General features: G+C 36.1%; 2 protein-coding genes across 5 annotated transcripts in view; both read right to left on the bottom strand.

The window, feature by feature from the left end:
• Positions 1-1,199: 1,199 nt before the first annotated feature.
• On the bottom strand, positions 1,200-7,616 carry LOC112463856 (uncharacterized protein PF11_0213-like). Of its 2 annotated transcripts, none has more exons than XM_025030489.1 (7): positions 7,367-7,616; positions 5,279-7,058; positions 3,906-5,017; positions 3,508-3,621; positions 3,085-3,235; positions 2,667-2,867; positions 1,200-1,592 (listed from the first exon to the last, which is right to left on the bottom strand). In XM_025030489.1, the coding sequence occupies exons 2-7, from the start codon at positions 7,044-7,046 to the stop codon at positions 1,570-1,572; spliced, it is 3,369 nt and encodes a 1,122-aa protein (XP_024886257.1). In that variant the 5' UTR covers positions 7,047-7,058; positions 7,367-7,616; the 3' UTR covers positions 1,200-1,569. The 2 variants fall into 2 exon arrangements, with proteins under 2 accessions (XP_024886257.1, XP_024886258.1); XM_025030490.1 differs by having other exon boundaries at positions 7,513-7,616.
• Positions 7,617-9,946: 2,330 nt separating this feature from the next.
• Positions 9,947-19,030, bottom strand: part of LOC112463837 (LIM domain only protein 7) — a 57,240-nt gene continuing 48,156 nt past the window's right edge. For 2 of the 3 annotated variants that reach the window (XM_025030442.1, XM_025030444.1), the window contains 11 exons: positions 14,790-15,110; positions 14,479-14,706; positions 13,998-14,362; positions 13,423-13,807; positions 12,939-12,995; positions 12,114-12,436; positions 11,672-11,912; positions 11,210-11,409; positions 10,787-10,959; positions 10,557-10,721; positions 9,947-10,255 (listed from right to left, as the gene is read on the bottom strand). In XM_025030442.1, the coding sequence (XP_024886210.1) occupies positions 10,233-10,255; positions 10,557-10,721; positions 10,787-10,959; positions 11,210-11,409; positions 11,672-11,912; positions 12,114-12,436; positions 12,939-12,995; positions 13,423-13,807; positions 13,998-14,362; positions 14,479-14,706; positions 14,790-15,110 (2,481 nt within the window). In that variant the 3' untranslated portion in view covers positions 9,947-10,232. The remainder of the gene's footprint in view (positions 10,256-10,556; positions 10,722-10,786; positions 10,960-11,209; positions 11,410-11,671; positions 11,913-12,113; positions 12,437-12,938; positions 12,996-13,422; positions 13,808-13,997; positions 14,363-14,478; positions 14,707-14,789; positions 15,111-19,030) is intronic. The other variant, XM_025030443.1, reaches the window with a different exon arrangement.

Below are 19,030 nucleotides of genomic sequence, written 5' to 3'. Positions count from 1 at the left end.
AATTGCAACTTTTTTTTAAGTCCCACCGTTTCCTTAATTTTGCACTTTTACCTTCTTTTTTAGGTTCATCGACGACGTAATTTTATGGAGAATAAGAAAATTTTTTTTATTTTTGTTTCAGGTGAGTACATTAGCTGCTATAACGCCCGCCGATTTACAACTCCGGCGACGAGACCGCGACTTCGTAACCTCCATAGTTCCTAACAAAACTATTATTTTTTAACAAAAAAAATTTTTTATCTCTTAAAATGTATAATAAAATACCCTAAAAGTTTGAGAAAAATCCGTCGCATTGATTGTAAAAAAAAAAAAGTTACCTTACTTTTTAGCGTGTTACACGAGACTCCCCCCGTTTCTTAATGATACCGTGTATAAGTAAAGGAGTATGTAGAAAATGTAATATGAGTATTTCTTGCATAATGGTGCAATTCCATTATTGGTTTGCAATCAATAGAGTCGAACATACTCTTAGCGCACTTAACACAATTTATTTCAATAATAAATTGAAATTTAATGTAAAACATCTGAAAGTTCATTTATTATTGAAAATTATTTTTACAATTAGATATATTAAATTCGCTGCTACATAATATGTACGTGAACTGAGCATTTTAATGTAATATTACATAAATTAACTTATTGTATTAAACACGCATCTCTTGAATTGTACTTTTTCTTCATAATCTTTTCATATTTTTGTCTAAAGGTCCATCTACATCTATTGTAATGTTAATCGTAACAGCTCTACTTGGCTCCTGATATTATGTTTCGCCATTTGCTGTTGTGCGACACAACTTATATGTATTGCGATTTTATATATACACATAATATTTACGATAGCCTCTTTCCTTATGACCACGATAGCTTATGATTAAAGCGTTACGATAAATGTAGATGGAGCTTAATAAACGAATGCTACATACTCTATACGTAGATATAATTGACATAAATTTTTGTTCCTCCTTATTTCTATGCAACACGTAGTATATATGTGTATGTATATATATATATATATATATATATATATATATATTTATTTATATTCATATATGCTCTATATAAACTAATAATAACATATAAACAGTAAGTATGCATGATAATATCACAGAAATAACTAAATAAACCTTTCATATTTGAAACTTTCGTTATTTTTTTTACAAATAGCATGTTCGTTATGTATAAATTAAATATAAACGCTATTGTATGAATTATATAATTATATTAGATATTACAAATTAAACGATATGTATGAAGATAAGATAAATTGAATACAATTTAAGAATATTCCTTTATTAGGATCCAATTGTGAGAGATTTCCATTAATATCCGCAATGTAATCCTCCTCAGTCCCATTACTCATGTCCGAGCGTGGTGACTTCTCTTCATATACACGTGTTGCGCACGTAGATTATACACATTATATATGCAATGTGAAGTATTCAGATATTAAATGTTTTTAATAAAATTTTTTTTGTAATCAAACGTTTTCAGTTTCGTTTTTCGTTGACATTTTTAATTTTTAAAAATAAATTTAAAAAAAACTTTTAATCGTCCTGTCTTCATCAGTCATCACAAATATTCAGTTTCAGAACCTGAAAAAATATTATTTTTATATCAGATCGGTGAAAAATTTTGCACGCCTATCTTTTATTCTTATTAATAATTACTTATTTAAGAAAAAAAAACGATGCATAAAATAAACAAAATAAACTTTTAACTCTCCGTTTTTTTACACCCTTGGAGTGTATACGTGGGTCACGTTCAACGCTATTTTTCTCTACCTTGTATTTTTTTAAATCTAAAAAAATTCACGAAACATCTGTCTACATCTGTAGTTGACGATTTCATAGTCATTTCGATAAACATCATTTATTTAATATTTTCTGGCAGGCTTCTAAGTTTTACAGTTACAAGCAGATATCATTTTGGCTCGGACGCCATAGACTCACGTATACAGATGGAAGGTTAATTGATAACACAATTCTTGGACAAATGATTTTGAATAGAACAATAATAATTAGTTCACTGTGTAATAATATTTATATACTGAATAGTAGAAATAAGGCAGAAAGCATATTGGAGGGATAAAAGGATAAAAGAGGACAAAGAACAATGAGCGAGAATGAGATGTGGAAATATTGGAAATAAAAGAGACACTATATGGAGAGGGAGAAATATACGGTATATGAGATAGAAGAGAAGGTGTGAAGTACATGTGAAAATGTGAGGAAATGAGGGAATTAGTAAGGGAAGAAATTAAAGAATGGTTGGGAATGTTATAGGGAAGAAAAGAGAATTGGGAATAGAGATTGAGGAAATCATGTGTGTGTGTGTGTGTGTGTGTGTGAGAGAGAGAGAGAGAGAGAGAGAGAGGGAGGGAGGGAGGGAGGGAGGAAGGGAGGGAGGGAGAGAGGGAGGGGGAGGGAGAAAGAGAGAATTAATGTTATAAAACGCGAATATGCACGAACGAGAAAATAGAGTATGAAAAAATAAAGTGTAAAAGATAGATATGCAAAGTATAAAGCGTTAGAAGAAAACACGAGTGCAATATTTAGAGAAATTTAAAGATTGTAAAATTATGTCTAGAAACACGTGTAATGTATGGTGAATAAGTATTATATATTTATTAGAGAGTACGTTGTAATAATTAATAATAACTCATTTACCTGAACTTTCTCTTCGCTTGCGTTTCTTATGATTTAAAACTTCCATCATTTTTGAATCTGCTTCATCTGTTTGTCGATTGTTCATTTTTATTGGTTTTAGTACAGAAGAAACAGTAGGATAAGAACTGGATACTTCTGTGTTTCTCAAATCTCGTGGCAATTTTTCTCGGACAGTAATAGTACTGACTTTTTTAATATTTACTACAAAATAAAGTGAAATAAGTTATAAAGAAAGTCCTTATACACTCAATAAAGGATATTATCTGAGATAAAAGATTTTAAATCATTTTCCGTTAGAAATAACTTATTTTTTTATACATATTTCTATTATAAATTTATTCAAGAAGCTTATTAACTTTTGTTTTACAATTAAATATGAGAAATGTAATATTACCATTTATCGACACAAACTACTTACTTATCTTATAAGGTTTCCGTTTTTTACCAGTTGCAAAAATGCAAGATGTAGTACCCACTTCTTTGCGCACGATTCTGTATTTACTTTCACCGAATTTTATTGACTTCTTTTTTAATGTCAGTACTTGATCTTGCAAATTACATTGTATCACCTATTATAGAATAATTTAAAAATTAAAAAATTAGATCTAAAAATAATATTTTTATTTCAAACTATTTTTTCTTTTCTATTATACAAGTTTGCTTTCTATTACACAAATCTGCTTTAAAAAACAAAATTAAATTTGTTGCATAATTATATGTTGCATCACATATTAATAGAAATTATTAAAATAATAATTAAATAAAGAGTAACAATTAAAGTTAACAGTTTGCATTAACAAAGATGCTTGCCATTTTATAGAATTTATAAAAAAAAGTATACCTTGCTTGGAACGTTCAAGATAAAAGCTTCTTCGTCTTCAGAAAGATCGGCCAATGTAAAATTTGCTGGCATTGTTTTCACAAGTAATCCTTGATCTTCAACTAATTCTTGTAACTAAAAAGAAAATTAATCAATTAGTTTTCAAGTATTGCAAATTAAAAATTTTATATTTTTTTAATAACAAAATTCACAACAAAAATAGTTGTGATTTACATACATTAATTCCAAAACTTATTCGATCTTGTTATATGCAAGAAATATATTTCAATGTAGAAAGAAAAACAAAAATTTGATTTTTTAAATATTATTTTTTTAAACGTTTAAAATTTTGTTAAATGTAGAGATATCAATATATAATAAGAAGAATTCTAATATCACATGTATAGAATTTTACTTACATTGCATGGTCTATACTCGTAAGAAATATTAAGATGTGTGTCTGAACAGAAATTGGTTGATGCTCGTACACTTGGCTCATGTTCAGATTTATGTCTTGTCCCAAACTCGGTCCTCATTATTTCTTCATTTGCATTACTCTTGGTATACATGTTCTTTTTATTTAATAAAGGAGATTGTTTGTGTCCTTCAACTTGAGTAACAGATTTTTCATTATTGCACGAAACATTACTTTCAGAAACTCTTAACTGAAAACTGTCATCTTTACTTCGATCATCATCATGTACATTTTTACAATATTGCTTTTCTTTGAGTAAATTTTTGTTTGCCGTAGATTGAATTAAATCATTATTTTCGTATGTACATTTTATTAACGATTTTGCTTTCTTCTTTATTCCTTCCTTCATATTTGTTGACCCTAATTTCGCTACTTCTGTAGGAACTATAGCCTTTTTGGGTATGTAAATGTTCTCGTTATGCGAAATGTCTGTTTGCTTGAAAGCGTGATTGGTTTCATCATTTCTGTCGTCTTCAGTGCAACGACTTGTATCTGAAGTGTCGATATGCTTTCGCGAGGTTTTAGCTGTAACATATTCATTATCGCTCTCACTGGAATCGCTGCTCACAACTAAATTCAATCTCGCTTGCTGCTGAAGTCGCTTTTTGGTTTGAGACGATACATAACTCACATTCATCTCTTCATTATCAGTTTCCAATGCTATTGGTGCATCAATTTCTTCCGCATTTATTGCTGCATCTTGCCAATTATCGGTATTTTGATTAATAACATCTGGACAATGTATTAATGTATTCTTTTTCATAGGAGTACATTTATTGGTGATGTCCGTATTAATATTAATATCATCAATTGTCTCAATATCACTCTTGACATCATTATCTTTCTTATTTATTATCTTATATTTTTTATGGAGAATTTCAGTATGCATAACTTTAGGTAATATTTGCTGCTTTTGTACATCATATGTATTTTCTAGATTCATGCAAATTTTGTCTTCCTGATTTATTAAATGCGTCTTTGCGTCCTTATCAGTTTTATTTAATTGAGGGAAATTTTTTTCTTCTTTATCTTCGTCTGTTTGTCCGTTACCTTCGCCTAAAATGTTACTAAAATAAAATTTCACATATATACAGTAAATCAAAAAAGTATTTACACATTCATATACGCATGTTATAAATTACTTATTAGACAATTCGTATTTATGTGTTATGCCTTCGAATAAAGTTATTGTAAGAAAACTGGGTGTGCAAATACTTTCTTGATTTACTGTATCTTTTACATAACATTTCTTAGGAAATAGCAGTTGCTGGTTTTGAATATCGCACGAATTTTCTAATTTCAAAAAATGTGTCTTACCTTCGCAATTAATTGAAGAAACCTCTGTATCCTTATCGATTTTATTTAATTCAAGGGATATTTCTTCTTCTTCAGAGGACTTCCTTACTTTTCTATGATCTTCTTCTGTTTGTATATGATTGCAAGGTTCGGAATGAGCATTCTTCATACAATCTTGTTTAGGATATAGCAATTGTTGGTTTTGAATATTATTTGAATGTTCTGTTTTTGCAAAATGTTCATCTTCTTTATCTTCCTGATTTATATCTATGTTTATATCACTTTGAATTGTTTGGGAAGAATTTTTCATTTTTTCTTCTCTGGAAGGCTCCTTCTCTTTTTTGCTGATTTGGTCTATTAAAATGTCGTTGCTAAATTTTAAATCTGCATCCTTTTCAGCTTCCTTACAATCTTTTGCTGTTTCAATTACTTCGTCATTCTTCCTTAGTTCTGGAGAAATAGATATTTTCTCCACGTTTTCTTCTATATTGCGACTTGTTGCAATCTTATTAGATCTTTTAATCTTGACAATTCTATCTTGTGAATCTTCATCGATTCCTGAATCTTTTTGGTGGTCCAACAATGAAGTATCCGGTGACAAATCATTTATCTTAGGCATATTAGATCCTGTGTTCCTTAATGACGTACTGTGTCGATCAAAACTTATGGTAGCTGGAAGTAATTGATCATTATTCAATCTATCTTCTAGACTTTTATGTGTTTCAATATCTTTCTTATTATTCGTAGAATCGATTTTCTCTAGTACCAATACCAAGTTCCTTTTAACATTTTTTAACAATTCTGATTTGTGATTCGCACACGTATTGTTATAATTCTTTGTGTTCATCGAGCTTCCATTACTTGTTAATTTGTTGCTATCGTTATCTTCTGATTGGACAAGAGTATTTGCTTTATTATCAAAATCATTGCTATTTTCTAAAGTTGATCGAGACAGAGACGGTTGATGATGTGAATCATGTGAATTAAATGTAGTATTCGATTCATTCATTGTCGCTTTTTGGTTTTTGTTATTCTGTACCTTTTTTCCACGTACAGATTTTGTCTTATTGGATATCGTATTATTTTTGGAACTTAATTTATTTTCCATTGCATTAGCGTCTTCACGATTCTGTCTCATGTGTTCATTTATATGTTTTATTATTCTAGATGTACTGTTTTGGGAACAGAGTCGTGGGGAAAGAGATTGCTTACTAGATTCAGCCATAAAATGACAATAATCATTATCCTTCAAAACCATTCCTTCGTTATCCGAGATACTTGTATGCAAGAGCGGCGTGCTACTGCTTTTCTTTGTAACTTCTTGCCAGCCTACATCAATATATTTTTTAGTATACTTCACTTGCGGTGATTTTCTAGTTTGTACTCTTCTTTCTGTGCTCCTACCTCCGCTCTTCGCCTTGACGCTCGTCTTTTTATATCCTTTGCACTCTTCTTCGCTGGTAAAACTGTATCTCACAGAATTCTTGGCCACATATTTGGCCCGTTTCGACGGAGAGCTGTATATAATATCGTAGTCGACGTCGGTGAGGCTGCTGCTGTCGCCGGTGTCGGTGTCGCGTGCCAAATGTCGCAGGACACTGGTCTTCAATTCCGTATAGTGTTTGTAATCCTTCACGCCGCAATGTTTCCTTATTTCGGTGTTGAGCGCCTTCGTCCTCCTTCGTATCTTCCGCGACGGCCTGAATTTGTGTATCAGGGAGTTGTCGATCATTCTGTCCGCGACGGAGTTGTCCGTGATTTCCCACGCGACAGTCTCGTGGGAACACATGGCGGTGCACCACTTGAAAAAGCATTAAACGGCAAATGGGTAAGGGTGTACAGACTTTCCCATCGGTTTGGAGGAAACTCGCTGCTGTCGCGTGTCTTCGCGAACAAAAAGGGCAATTGAATCGTCATTCGAAAGGTTGTAATAATTTATCATAGAAATATTTGAGGTTAGAAGGGCCATACTCGATCGTGTACACAAGCATGTGGAATCAAACCGTGATAACGGTTCTCAGTAACAACGCGAAATGACAATCCCGAGCGAGAGACGTTACAGCGTTGTCCTTCGCAGGAAAGGCAGACTCCGTGAGAGATAATTCGTACCTTCTAAATAAGATTTATTTTCTCGAAAGATTAAAGAGCGATCTTTTAACCTCAAAAACGGCACCTCTCGAGCACTCTCGACAATTCGTCACTCCGTTCGCAATCTCGAGTCTTTTTGATGTTCCATACAACTCTGAGATACATACGTAGGAAAAAAATCTCCTTGATCGAGAATATCTGCGTTACTTCACACGAAATACGAATAAATAGTGAAATTAACGAAACACGTAATTACGTCGGGCTGGCGGTCTCCCAACTCCCAAGCCGGCGATGCCGGCGAACAAACTGTTCTTTCTGAACTTCTTGCACCGTTGACTGTTTATTCTTTTCTCTTTTTCTCTCCAACGTGAAAAGAAAGAGAGGAAGGATGAAGAGATGCAAGAGATTAATTAACGTATCTGTGTTATTAGAATTTTATTAATTGATTGCTATTTTTTTAATTGAAGAAATTACTGCTAATTAGATTTATTAATTGATATATGAAAGAAAATTCGGGACAACGAATCACGCAGTTAGAAATTTGTTATAAATCTGACGGTTGAATTAATCGTCAATAAATGAAGTTAATCGGAGCTCGGCCAAAGTTGGCCAAAGTCCCTTCCTTCTCCCCTATCAAGGTGTTTTTACTCACCGATTTGTCTCTAACAGGTTTAGATCAGAAACGAGTCCGTCATTTACAAAAATTCTGATTTTTATGGCTTTTATAAACGCACTTACTGTATCACATTTATTGGAAAGTTTATTGCTTCTGCTGGCGCTTAACTTGATTAATAAAATTCATTTTTATAGACGTATTGACGTATATAATAGACTGAACATTAGCTGTAGAGCTCTACGGAAGATCTAAACTTCTAAAGGACAAAGGTATATGCTCTCTTGCTGGGATGCTTCCCCTTGTTTCCTCACCTTTTTTTCTCCCCAAAAATGTACAATTATAGGCAAGGAAAGCGCCCCAGCACAAGCATATCTCTGTCCTATAGATCTTCCGTATGTATGTATACAGCTCTCAATAGCAATGTTCAGTCTATTGTATACATCTATGTTTATTTTAAATAAAGCCACTACAATTTGAATTTCAATAAAATATCGGCTATTTTACGATTCGCTTGAGGGAAAAGTTCATAGAACAGGTAGGAAGAGTGTTTTTACAGAACAACGATCCCATATTTGTTTTGTATTTATTCTCTTCGATAATATAAAATTACGTTAATAACACGAGACGCGTATGTTACAATATTTCACAATGTAACCACGTCTTCGACACAATTGCGAGAAGCGATTGAGAGACTCGCGTGCGGAAGTGCCGATACGAATTGCATTTTAATTCGCAATAGCGGATCTACGTTCTCTTGCCGGATTTAAAACTAATATTCCTACGGGTGTCTTTTAAAAAGAGCTCGATCCGTAGGCGTAATTTAATTAACATAAGGAATACTTATGTCAAAAGTCATATTTTAGAAATAAGGATACACATAAAAAATATAATTAACATAGACCTTATCTCGATCGACATTATTTGACAAAATAAATTTTTAAAGTTTATAAGAAAACAAAATAAAAACTTCAAGTCAAAAAGTGACATTGGCACATATCTGTCTGTCAGGAGCACGGTTGTATATACAACCGTGGTCAGGAGTCTCTCGATATTTTCCTGAAGCTTGAACTACGTTAGTATATTGCTAGATCCGCTACTGTTCGTAACTATCGGCCACGCCGCAAAGCGAGCAAAGTTTGATTATCTCGGCGGAGACCTCAACCTCACGCTATTCTCGCTTCCGAAGAAAAAAAAAAGATCGAAAAAGAAATCGAAGACTTCGCTTGAGAAAAACAGTCGCGCGCATTCTGTTATAACCGTTGTAAAATAGATATACCTGGTATAAATAGTACGAGAACTATATTACAAAAATATACAGCGTCAGTAAAGTGACGCCAGTTACATTCCACAGTTAAACCATCTCAACAATTATGATTTCTTATCACTATACTAATTACATATAAATACATCTTATATACATCCTTCGCGTATGATTCGTGTTAGTTGGTAGTAACAGTATTGCATACATATGTGAACTCACTACCTTGAATAAAAAATACAGAAAATAATATACCGCGCGACGGACAGTGATAACGTTTCCTCTAGGTCCGTGAAGTTGGCACCCGACTTTAACAAAATGAATTTTTAAAAAAAGGAAATTGTAGCATTTTCTTTGTAGTTGTTTGTAGTAACAATAATTTCGTTTGTAGTTTTACCGATTTTGCAAAAACAAAGATTTTAAAAAATCACTCTTGCCTAAAATTGAGATATTTGAAATTCGCTCGCGCCATGTAGTTGTCTGACAAAAACGATTCTAAAACACATGGCGCAAGCGGATTCGAGATATCTTTAAAATTGACAAAGATACGTAATTTGTTTATTACAAATACATTGCAACTTTTAAATTATTCCACTACAAACAAAATTATTGTTACTACAAACAACTACAAACGATTCTAAAACACATGGCGCGAGCGAATTTCAAATATCTCAATTTTAGGCAAGAGTGATTTTTTTAAATCTTTGTTTTTGCAAAATCGGTAAAACTACAAACGAAATTATTGTTACTACAAACAACTACAAAGAAAATGCTACAATTTCCTTTTTTTAAAAATTCATTTTGTTAAAGTCGGGTGCCAACTTCACGGACCTGTTTTTTCTTCTTATTTGACCTGTCAAAAAATTATGTTTACGCATTTCATTTTAAGTCGCGTGTCGACATGACACTTTTAAATAAGGGTAACTAAACGGTCGATTATGAAGATCTCAAGATATAGCCGAAAAATATTACAATCAAGTTGATCAGCGTTAATTCCGTTAAGCGCCAGGCTTCTACACACAACTGAACTTGACACCTGAAAATTCGACAGCAATGTAAATTCGCAGATGAGGATATTTTTCCGTTACGCATATTTGTACGTTCACAATCGCATTAATAATTGTTTTTATGTTTTTATAATATAAAACTTTTAATGTAATAAACATTGTATATTTATATATTTTATATTGGCAATTACCTTTACGTGAGATTTTCAAGACGTTCTTTCTTTCGTTGTTTCGAGGGCAATGTGTATTTTATCGAATATTCTCAGAATCAAAACGCGCTCGATCGTACAATTATATTTAACGATTTAAATAAAAATTAAATGTTTGTACCGTCGTCACTGGAGTAGCAGTTATGGCAGTGGAGCTTATGATTTCGGACACGCACGTCCGTTCCCATCAATCCATCGCCAAGACGCACGTGGCACACGCAACACTTGAAGCATTCCATATGATAAAACAATCGTAGACTCTCGATTATCATCGCGGCGCCTCGACCTACGGATATCGCAAGGATATTTATAATGATGAAAGAACGTTTTAATTTTAGCCTATTATATTACCTAATTCTTCTCCGCAATGCGAACACTTCTTCTTTCCGCTCACGCTCAGCATTTTTTCCTGATTCCCGTTGTTATTCGCGATTGGCGCGTGTTGTGTTTTTTGAGACTGCAGTGTGTATTGTGGCGATTGATGTTGCACCGTCAAATGTTCTTGATTGAGAACTTGCTCCGGCCTGAAAAGAAGATAATTTCCATAAATTATAAAAATTTTGAAAAGAAAGTCTAGATGAAAATTCAAATATAAACAAAAAATTAGAGAATATATAGATATTATTTTTGGTCATTAAAAAATTGTTTCTTTATGTATTATTACTGAAAAATGAGTATCAATTTATAACATATTATAACATAGCATATATTATAACATATATAGTTTGTAAAATAATTTTTTTTCGTAAATTGCCGAATATTAATTAAATGTACCTTCGCCTTGTTAAAAGAGGTTTCTCCTGCGTTTTATTCTGTACCCTTTGTGTTAGAGTTTGTATGATAGAATCGGGTAGCGGTTTGCTATCTGTCCGAATTGGAGCGTTATATGGTACGGAAGTGCCAGTTACATGCGGTTGAGATTTTCGCGCCGGTGATCGTTGGTTTCTCTCATTAATCCTCCTTTGTTCCGCTTCCTGTCGAGAAACAGTTGAGATAAGACAAGCATTTGATTTTATTAGAAATTTAATAGAATAACTGAATATTTGATAAAAATTAGAATAACTGAAAAATTAAATCTTAAAAAAAATTAATAAAAATAAAATCTTATTTCAGAAATAATAAATTATTTGGTCTCCAACAAACTTTTGGTAATATATTTAACGTCTTTAAAAGGATTATGTACAGAAAATAATATTTATATATATGCCAATTAATAAAAATAATTCTAATACGTACTTGAATAATCCAATGTTGATAGTTCACATCGTGAGCACCTCTTGGCACGTCACTCTTTCTTCGCTGGACCCATTGATCACCTTGAACAATTCGTGGACGCGGTACTGCGCTTAATGCCTGTAAGGTCTGCCTGGACATTTGTTGACCAGTGTGATTTCCAAGTGTTGTTGTCGATGCGCTCTCTCGAATCGACGCGTCTACTTGTTGGGGAATTGAATCCGCGGATGGTATACGGCTATTCCTACACATTCCCAATTAAATAAAGAAATTTAATAATACTAATTACCATGTCGTTCCGTACCTGATAATTCGTCTTATTATCATATAAAAATATTTCATTTTAATTTAGATATAATTTAATTAACACTTATTATATAGTTAAGAGAAATTTAATATAATAATAGGTATCAGAGTGTACAATATGATTTATTATCGTATTTACCTGATTGTAACATCTCTTTGTCTCTGATCTAGCATACGTGGTTTAGAAAGTGGAATCGGTGGTGGTGGTGGTCTCCTTCTTGGCGCGTCTTGAAATTGCAAGTTTGGCATCGAAGATCTGTAATTTACTGCGGGCGTGTGATATTTATATTGTTGCGTGTTTTTAACAGAATTCTGCGCGACATCTTGCAAGGATTGCCACTGTTCTTGTAACTGTTCTGCCAACCTAAGCTGCTTCTGCTCGCGATAGGCCAAATTATTGCGTTGTCTCTTTAATTCTTCCTGCTCCAATTGCAGAAGTTCCCTTTCTACTCGTAGCACTTCCTAAAAGGATAATATATAATATAGTATCTATATCTTTACGATTGCATTTATTATCTCTTCACATGCACGTTTAAAATACTAAATATGAATGTTTCTATCGCGTTAATTCTAGTTATTTTTTTCTTAAATAAAAGCAATTATTATTAAAACAGCAAGAACTCTAGATATTTTTGAAATTCATAAATAAATACATTTAGCTCAAACCATTTTTAATTTTTATTTGTTACCTTCACGATAGAACTTATACGTTTTAGCAAATATAATAATAAAAAATTAAATACGTCTCTTATGTGAGTAATCTATTCGCGTGAGTTTAACATATTATTAACATATTCAAAGAGATCATATCGAATTAAGCTGAGATTAGTTGAAATGTCCGAAAGAAATTTAAAAGGGATAGTAATAAAGGGATGCACAGAATTCCTATACGAATAATTATATATGTAAAAGTTCCGTGCAAACAAAGCGACTAAAACAGTGGTGAAGACAACTGTTGTCTTACCCCGGAAGGGAATTCATCTTCGTTGTTGCTCAACCCAGCACCGACCAATGCCTTGCTCTGCGAATAATTAGCAATCCCTCTATCAATATTTACACTACGCTATATACTTGATTTGCACCATACTACTGAACCGATCGAATCCTTCGGGCAATGTTGCAATAATAACTACCGTGCAATTTCTCAATATATAAATAAAAGTAATACGATAGAGACATTGACGAGAATCAAGATAACATTGCCCCAAGGATAATATTTCCAAGCTATCGGTTAAAAATGCGTGCCTCGGATAGAAGAAATTTGTGCATGAATTTCAAGTTTCCCCGGGGAAAACAAAAAAACGATTGGCAGAAATGTCACAGAAAGAATATACTCGGAAGATAATAGATACCTCGTTCTATAAATTCACTATCTACTTATAAAATCAGCCTCTTTTTCCTCGTTAGTCTCGCGTTCGAAGAATGTAAAACCGAAGGATTTGCCTTACCTCTTGCTCACGAATTTGACTTTCCATCGTTCGGATGCGCATCTCCTCTTTGCGACACGCATCAGCGACTCGCCGCTCTTTCTCCTCGATCTCGTTCTGCATCCTCAGTTGTTCCGACTGCGTCTCAAGCTCCTCGTCCTTTCGCTTGTCTCCGACGTACTTTGCTTCCTCCTCCGTCGTTCGCGTCTGGATCTCCCGCTGTTTCGCTGTCTCATCGTGTTGCTGTTGCGTTTGCTCGTGTGAGGAAGCATCTTCCTGCTTACGTGCGTTGTCGTCCCTCTTGCGAAACGCGTCCTCATTGCAGCGCAATATCGCCTCCCTCTCCAGCTGCATCTTCTCTTCCTCGAGTTCACGCAGTTTGTGGGCAAGTCTCTCCCCCAAGTCACTATGGCATCAAACAATGTATTTCATGATTTATCTGTCTCCAATATAAATCTAGCGTTCTTTTAACAAATAAAAAAGATATTTGAAAAGCTCAAGATCTTTTAGATATATTTTTCAAAAGATCTCTTTTGAACATTTATATCCGCAAAAGGAAATAGCAAAAAATTGCGTGCCTGATAATTTATCCGTACCTGTTATATTCGCGATTATCGCCATATCGCCACTGTTCCTCCTTCTCGAGGACCTCGATGATCTCCCGCTCCTTCTTTGTGATTTCGTCCTCCTCGGAGGAAGTCACACTGGCGCCGAAAGGCTCGCTGCTCTGTCTGCTGTGCTGCGACATGTCGGGGCTAACAGGCTGCTTCGCCCAGTCCTCGACGTGTCCTAATTCCACCCCGGAATCTCTCTCGTGGCTCGAATCTTGCTCGTAGTTACTATCGGTATCGTACGAGCGACGATGGAGTTGTTCGATGCGTCTCTCCTCGGCAAGAATCGCCGCCATGTCCGGTGGTTTCGTCAGCGTCAACTCAGGTTCGAGATCGTCGTCGTTGACCTGCTATTAACAAAACGTCGAGAACGCTCGTATAAATCTGTTAGTTAAATCGATTATTTTTGAAGCAACTCAGCAACCGAGACGAGTAGAAACTATAGTAGATGGATTTTCGCGCTTACCCCTTCAATGCCGAGAAAATCCGAGCGTCTCGTGCGCAGCTCTTTCTTTATTCTGCGAGTGGAGTTTAATCTCTTGAGCGGCTCCGGAGCAGGATTCTCATCATCGCTGATGTCCACCGGAGGCGGCGGTGGTTTCTCCTTCGGGGGTTCCACGCTCGTCGGCGGACTCAGAAGGAAAGGTTGATCGGCGATTATCTCCTCGTCGTTGGACAGAGTTAGCGGTAGAATCTATAAATAACAAAGAACGTTCATAAATTGTCCCATGAAATTCTACATTGTGCAAAAGAGATCAATGTGATTTTGTAACTAACTTGTTTGGAAATCGGCGAGGCTGGACTCGGGATGTTCAGTGCGTCGACCAAACCAACTTCCTGCTTGGCTAAGCTCAGGTTCGTCGGTCGTTCCAGCGGATGGTCAGCGGTCGGCGTGGCGACCGTAGCGTTGGGCGCGTCGTGCACGTCGACGTCGACGTCGCACTTCTTCATGGTGACGACAGCGGCGGCGGGCATCCCGACGCTCGTCGACGTCTCCGTCGTTTCCTGCTGCTTGTGCTCGACTGCGGGAGCCGCCGGGCGATTCGCAGCGGCGGCCGTCTCCTCCTCTTGGTCCGCTTTCTCGATAACGATCCGTTCCTGAGGGGACGACGAGCACACCGTGGTGTAGCCGAGGCATGTAAAATGCAGTATCGCGCGCCGTGTGCCAAGATTTTGCAACGCTACATTCTATGCAAATCGACGGATGATGATGGTTCGGAATAGCGTTTCTCAAATTCGCGAAGATCGGAGACGGATGAATTCTGATTAAAGGGATAAAAATCGTTTTCCCTCGGTATCCCGACCGCGCTCATTAGTGCTCAAGGATACAAACGTATCTCTCGACGGGCTAATTAACGTCCTAAGGATATGTAAAAAAAATATATCCGTTTGTTTTATACTAATTAATTAAGTAATTAGGGTAATCGTGACGCGAGGATAAATGTGACACTGCGACATTACGACGATTAAATTGTGTAATTGAAAAATATCGCGACTCGCCTCTCGGTTTCTAATCATCCTAATTAACCCGATTATTTGAGAAGTGCCTGGAAAAATGTTTCGTAATATATATCAACTTAGCGGCTATGTACAAAAGCGAGAGAGAGAGCGTCAGAGAGCTCGTTAGTTAACGCGAGATAAGTGCGAGATCACTTAAAAAAAAAATTCTAACGACAAGTAATCGTATTGCGACGCTTTCAAGTTGCAATTATGCTCTCCGCGAGATATTTGAGGCTCGTGCATCCGCGTTCGCGGATGACGCAATCGTTAAATGACATAATATAATGCACTTCGACGCCGTATTTCACTGACAATTGTGATCGGCATATTTTCCCAGCACGTATATAGCGGTTGCGCGAAAAAAAAAAAAAAAAAACCGTCGGGAGAATGTCTCGCGCGTACCAGATGTGAAATTCCTGCTGTGGGAATACGCGGGCGCATTTTACCAGGTCGACGCACGTTGCGTAATGTTACACGTCTCCGATGAGTCTCCGCAATCACGTGCGCTTTTCTCCGCGATTTGACGCGCCTTTATGAAAACGTACCGAGGCGCGACATTGCGATATCAATCGACGCGAACTCGAGGAGCACTGATTTTGGGCGATGACCCGAATAACGACAATTTACGATCAAGAGATCCCTCGTATTCTCTCGCACACAACCGTCTCGTCTATAGCGGATTCTTTGAATACTCGTGGAAAGGAACATATTACTTCGCGTAATCTTAATTACTGAATGCAGATTATTGCAAAATCTTCGCATGGCGCTATTTTTGGAATATTTTAACGTGGAATATTGCAAAAAAAATAATTTGTTGGATGCGGCGATGCATGATCATCAGTAAAAGCATCGTCGGATAAGAATTAAGCTCCGTTAATCGTGTATCAAAATGGTGTGAATGTCTTCCATGCACTTGTGTGACGCCCTTTTTAAAAATTAAAAGGAATTATAAAGCATTATAAGATTGTGAGCGATTGAAAGGAAAGAAGCTTCAGAGGTGCGAATAAAGAATAAAAATGCGATTAAACGCGTCTGAAATGAGAGAAACGTCGGATCAATTTTAATCGAATTGAACACAGAATAATTGCGTAGAAATCAAGACCAATCAAACATTAATATATCAGTTCAGAATAAATCTAATTCCCCGCGACTCTTCTCATTTCCACTCCGTTTCTCAAAGCAAAACAATTTTTAAAAAATTGTTGCATTTCTATGTACAAATTACACTATAAGCTAGTAGCTTATTCAGCACTTTTTCTCGTTCACTTTCAAAAGCGAAATGAGCGTTCTTAGGCTGTCGAGGAAAGACTACAAGTGCCAAGTCGATCGAAGCAACTCGATCACGCGATCTCTTCAAACACTACACGGCAAAATTAAAAAAGACTCACTTTACACACACACACACACACACACAGACACACACATACACGCTCAACCGTTCGGTAGTATCTCTTACCTCACGAGTCATACTCGGAAATTCGCATGCGGGTGACGAGCACACGGGAAAGGGAAAAGCTACGTTCACTTTCTCAAGTTGCAAGCGGATCGTGCACACGCCTCGAAAATCGCCCAACTACTAGATCACCGTGATGTCAGGTGTTGTCGGGCTGATTAAAAGCCGGCTGTGCTCGCGCACACGGCGCAATAAAGTGTCTTTCGGCGATCGAGGGAGAGAGAGAGAGAAAGAGAGAGAAAGAGTGATAAGAGGGATATCTAGCCTCCGCTATCGAGGCACAAGTTCTCCGATGGAGTGCAGGTGCGACGCGATATGGAATTCACCAATTAAATACAATCTAAATGTATTTGTGAGACTCTAAATGAGACTGATAAGGAAAGAATTCGATCAGGGCCCACCTTATCCCCCGTTCATCGACAAATTAGGCGCGTGCCTGAAATTCTGATGAGTGCCAACGCATTATAAACGAGGCAGATACTATCAGTGATATGACATCAACATTATTTTTATCTTTATTTCAGATTGCTCAAGCCGTTCCTTTAGAGAATACTAGAATAGAGAGATGACTTCGGATTGCCGTTTCAACATGCTAATGTCTCTTTTCTCTCTCTTGCTATTCCTTGCTGTCGCTTAGAGATGTGCGAATCAAGAATTTTTTATGTCGAATCGAATCGAATAGAAGAATTTAATTATCTTTCTCGAATTCGAATCAAATCAAATAGTTGAAATATAATTTTTTATTAACAATATAATAATTATTATATTGAATTTTAACACGTAGATAATAAGAGAATATTTTGACGTGGAAAAATAATATTAATGATAAGTATAATATAAATTCTTTTTCGAAAGAACTTCGAATTCGAATCAAAACCGATTCTCCGAACCCGATTTGATTTGATTCGTATTCGAATAGTTCGCACATCTCTACCGTTGTTATTAAGCCACAAAAATATCGGAACATATTTCGCGTAGAGGACTTCCGAAGGTAGGCCCTGAACCCGAACGGGGTCTATTATCCGTACAGACATGCGTGTCTTCGTGAAATTGCCATTCGTTCTGGGAGTCTACTGAACAAAAGAAAAGAAAAAGAAGCCGTTCGTCTCGACACGGTGTCCCATACGGGGGGGCTAACACACAGCTCAAGCAAATCGACTGCTTGCTCGAAGCAATCAAGAGTACATGACGTCTTACCTCTTCGGTGTATCGGAGGATCGAGAGACGCGCGGAAAGAAAGCGGATCGCGCGCTCCGACAAAACGAGCGACAAACCGTTGATGGAAATATCGTTGGACAGCGACGTGGCTCGCATGGCTGCTCTTTTTTTTTTACGGTCGGCGCGGTCGGTTCTTTATTAGTAATTAACTGTCACCGCGATTGACCCTCGACACCGCGCGTCACGCGGCCGATATGTCCATCGTACTTTGAACGCATGGCCGTTTATTAAAAGAGCGTATTTATGCGCCCTATTAACCGTGGAGATGAACCGCGCCAAGATTTGCGTCGACAAGTTGTTTGCATTATTTAACGGATCTCTCGCTTCGTCAAAATTCACGATTTACATGTCGCTACAAATTACAATAATTTGATGAAATAAATAATAAAAAAAAAAAATAATAAATTGAAATCTGCGGACGCAAATTCTTTCAACTGATCCAGAATTGATTTTTAATAATAAAATTAATGTATAAAAGCAAATAATAAAATTAAAGAAAAAAGAAGTTAAACAGCAAGAAAAAAAACTTTGCTATTCCGCGAGATAAAATCCACGTGAATGCGTGAGAAAATAATACGACACGGCAGGATTTCGTTGGCCAGTGTATCTTATATTTCATCGTTGTTCGTTCTCTCTCGGTCGACCGCTTATATGACAATTAGTTCCATGACAATTAGTCATAATCACGTGCCAAGTGTCGGCGAGTATACTTTTAAAGTTCGCTACAGAGCGCCGCGCCGCAAGCGAAATTATCCGAGCGTTTCTCCTTGGAGAAACGGTCCCGGTGATATCGCCGATATTTTAATTAACGTGCTCGACTTAATATCGTAATTGAGATGAGGAGCGA

The sequence above is a fragment of the Temnothorax curvispinosus genome, unplaced genomic scaffold (genome assembly GCF_003070985.1).
Source record: "Temnothorax curvispinosus isolate PA1 unplaced genomic scaffold, ASM307098v1 QBEX01013717.1, whole genome shotgun sequence".
Classification (NCBI taxonomy): Eukaryota; Metazoa; Arthropoda; class Insecta; order Hymenoptera; family Formicidae; genus Temnothorax; species Temnothorax curvispinosus.
This window is presented reverse-complemented; position numbering and strand designations above follow the sequence as displayed.

Coding starts and splice junctions, on each gene's coding strand:
- LOC112463856 (XM_025030489.1), bottom strand. CDS start 7,046: ATGTGTTCCCACGAGACTGTCGCGTGGGAAATCACGGACAACTCCGTC. Junction 3,622..3,905: donor ACGAGTATAGACCATGCAAT/GTAAGTAAAATT, acceptor TTTTCTTTTTAG/TTACAAGAATTAGTTGAAGA. Junction 2,868..3,084: donor ACGGAAACCTTATAAGATAA/GTAAGTAGTTTG, acceptor TTTATTTTGTAG/TAAATATTAAAAAAGTCAGT.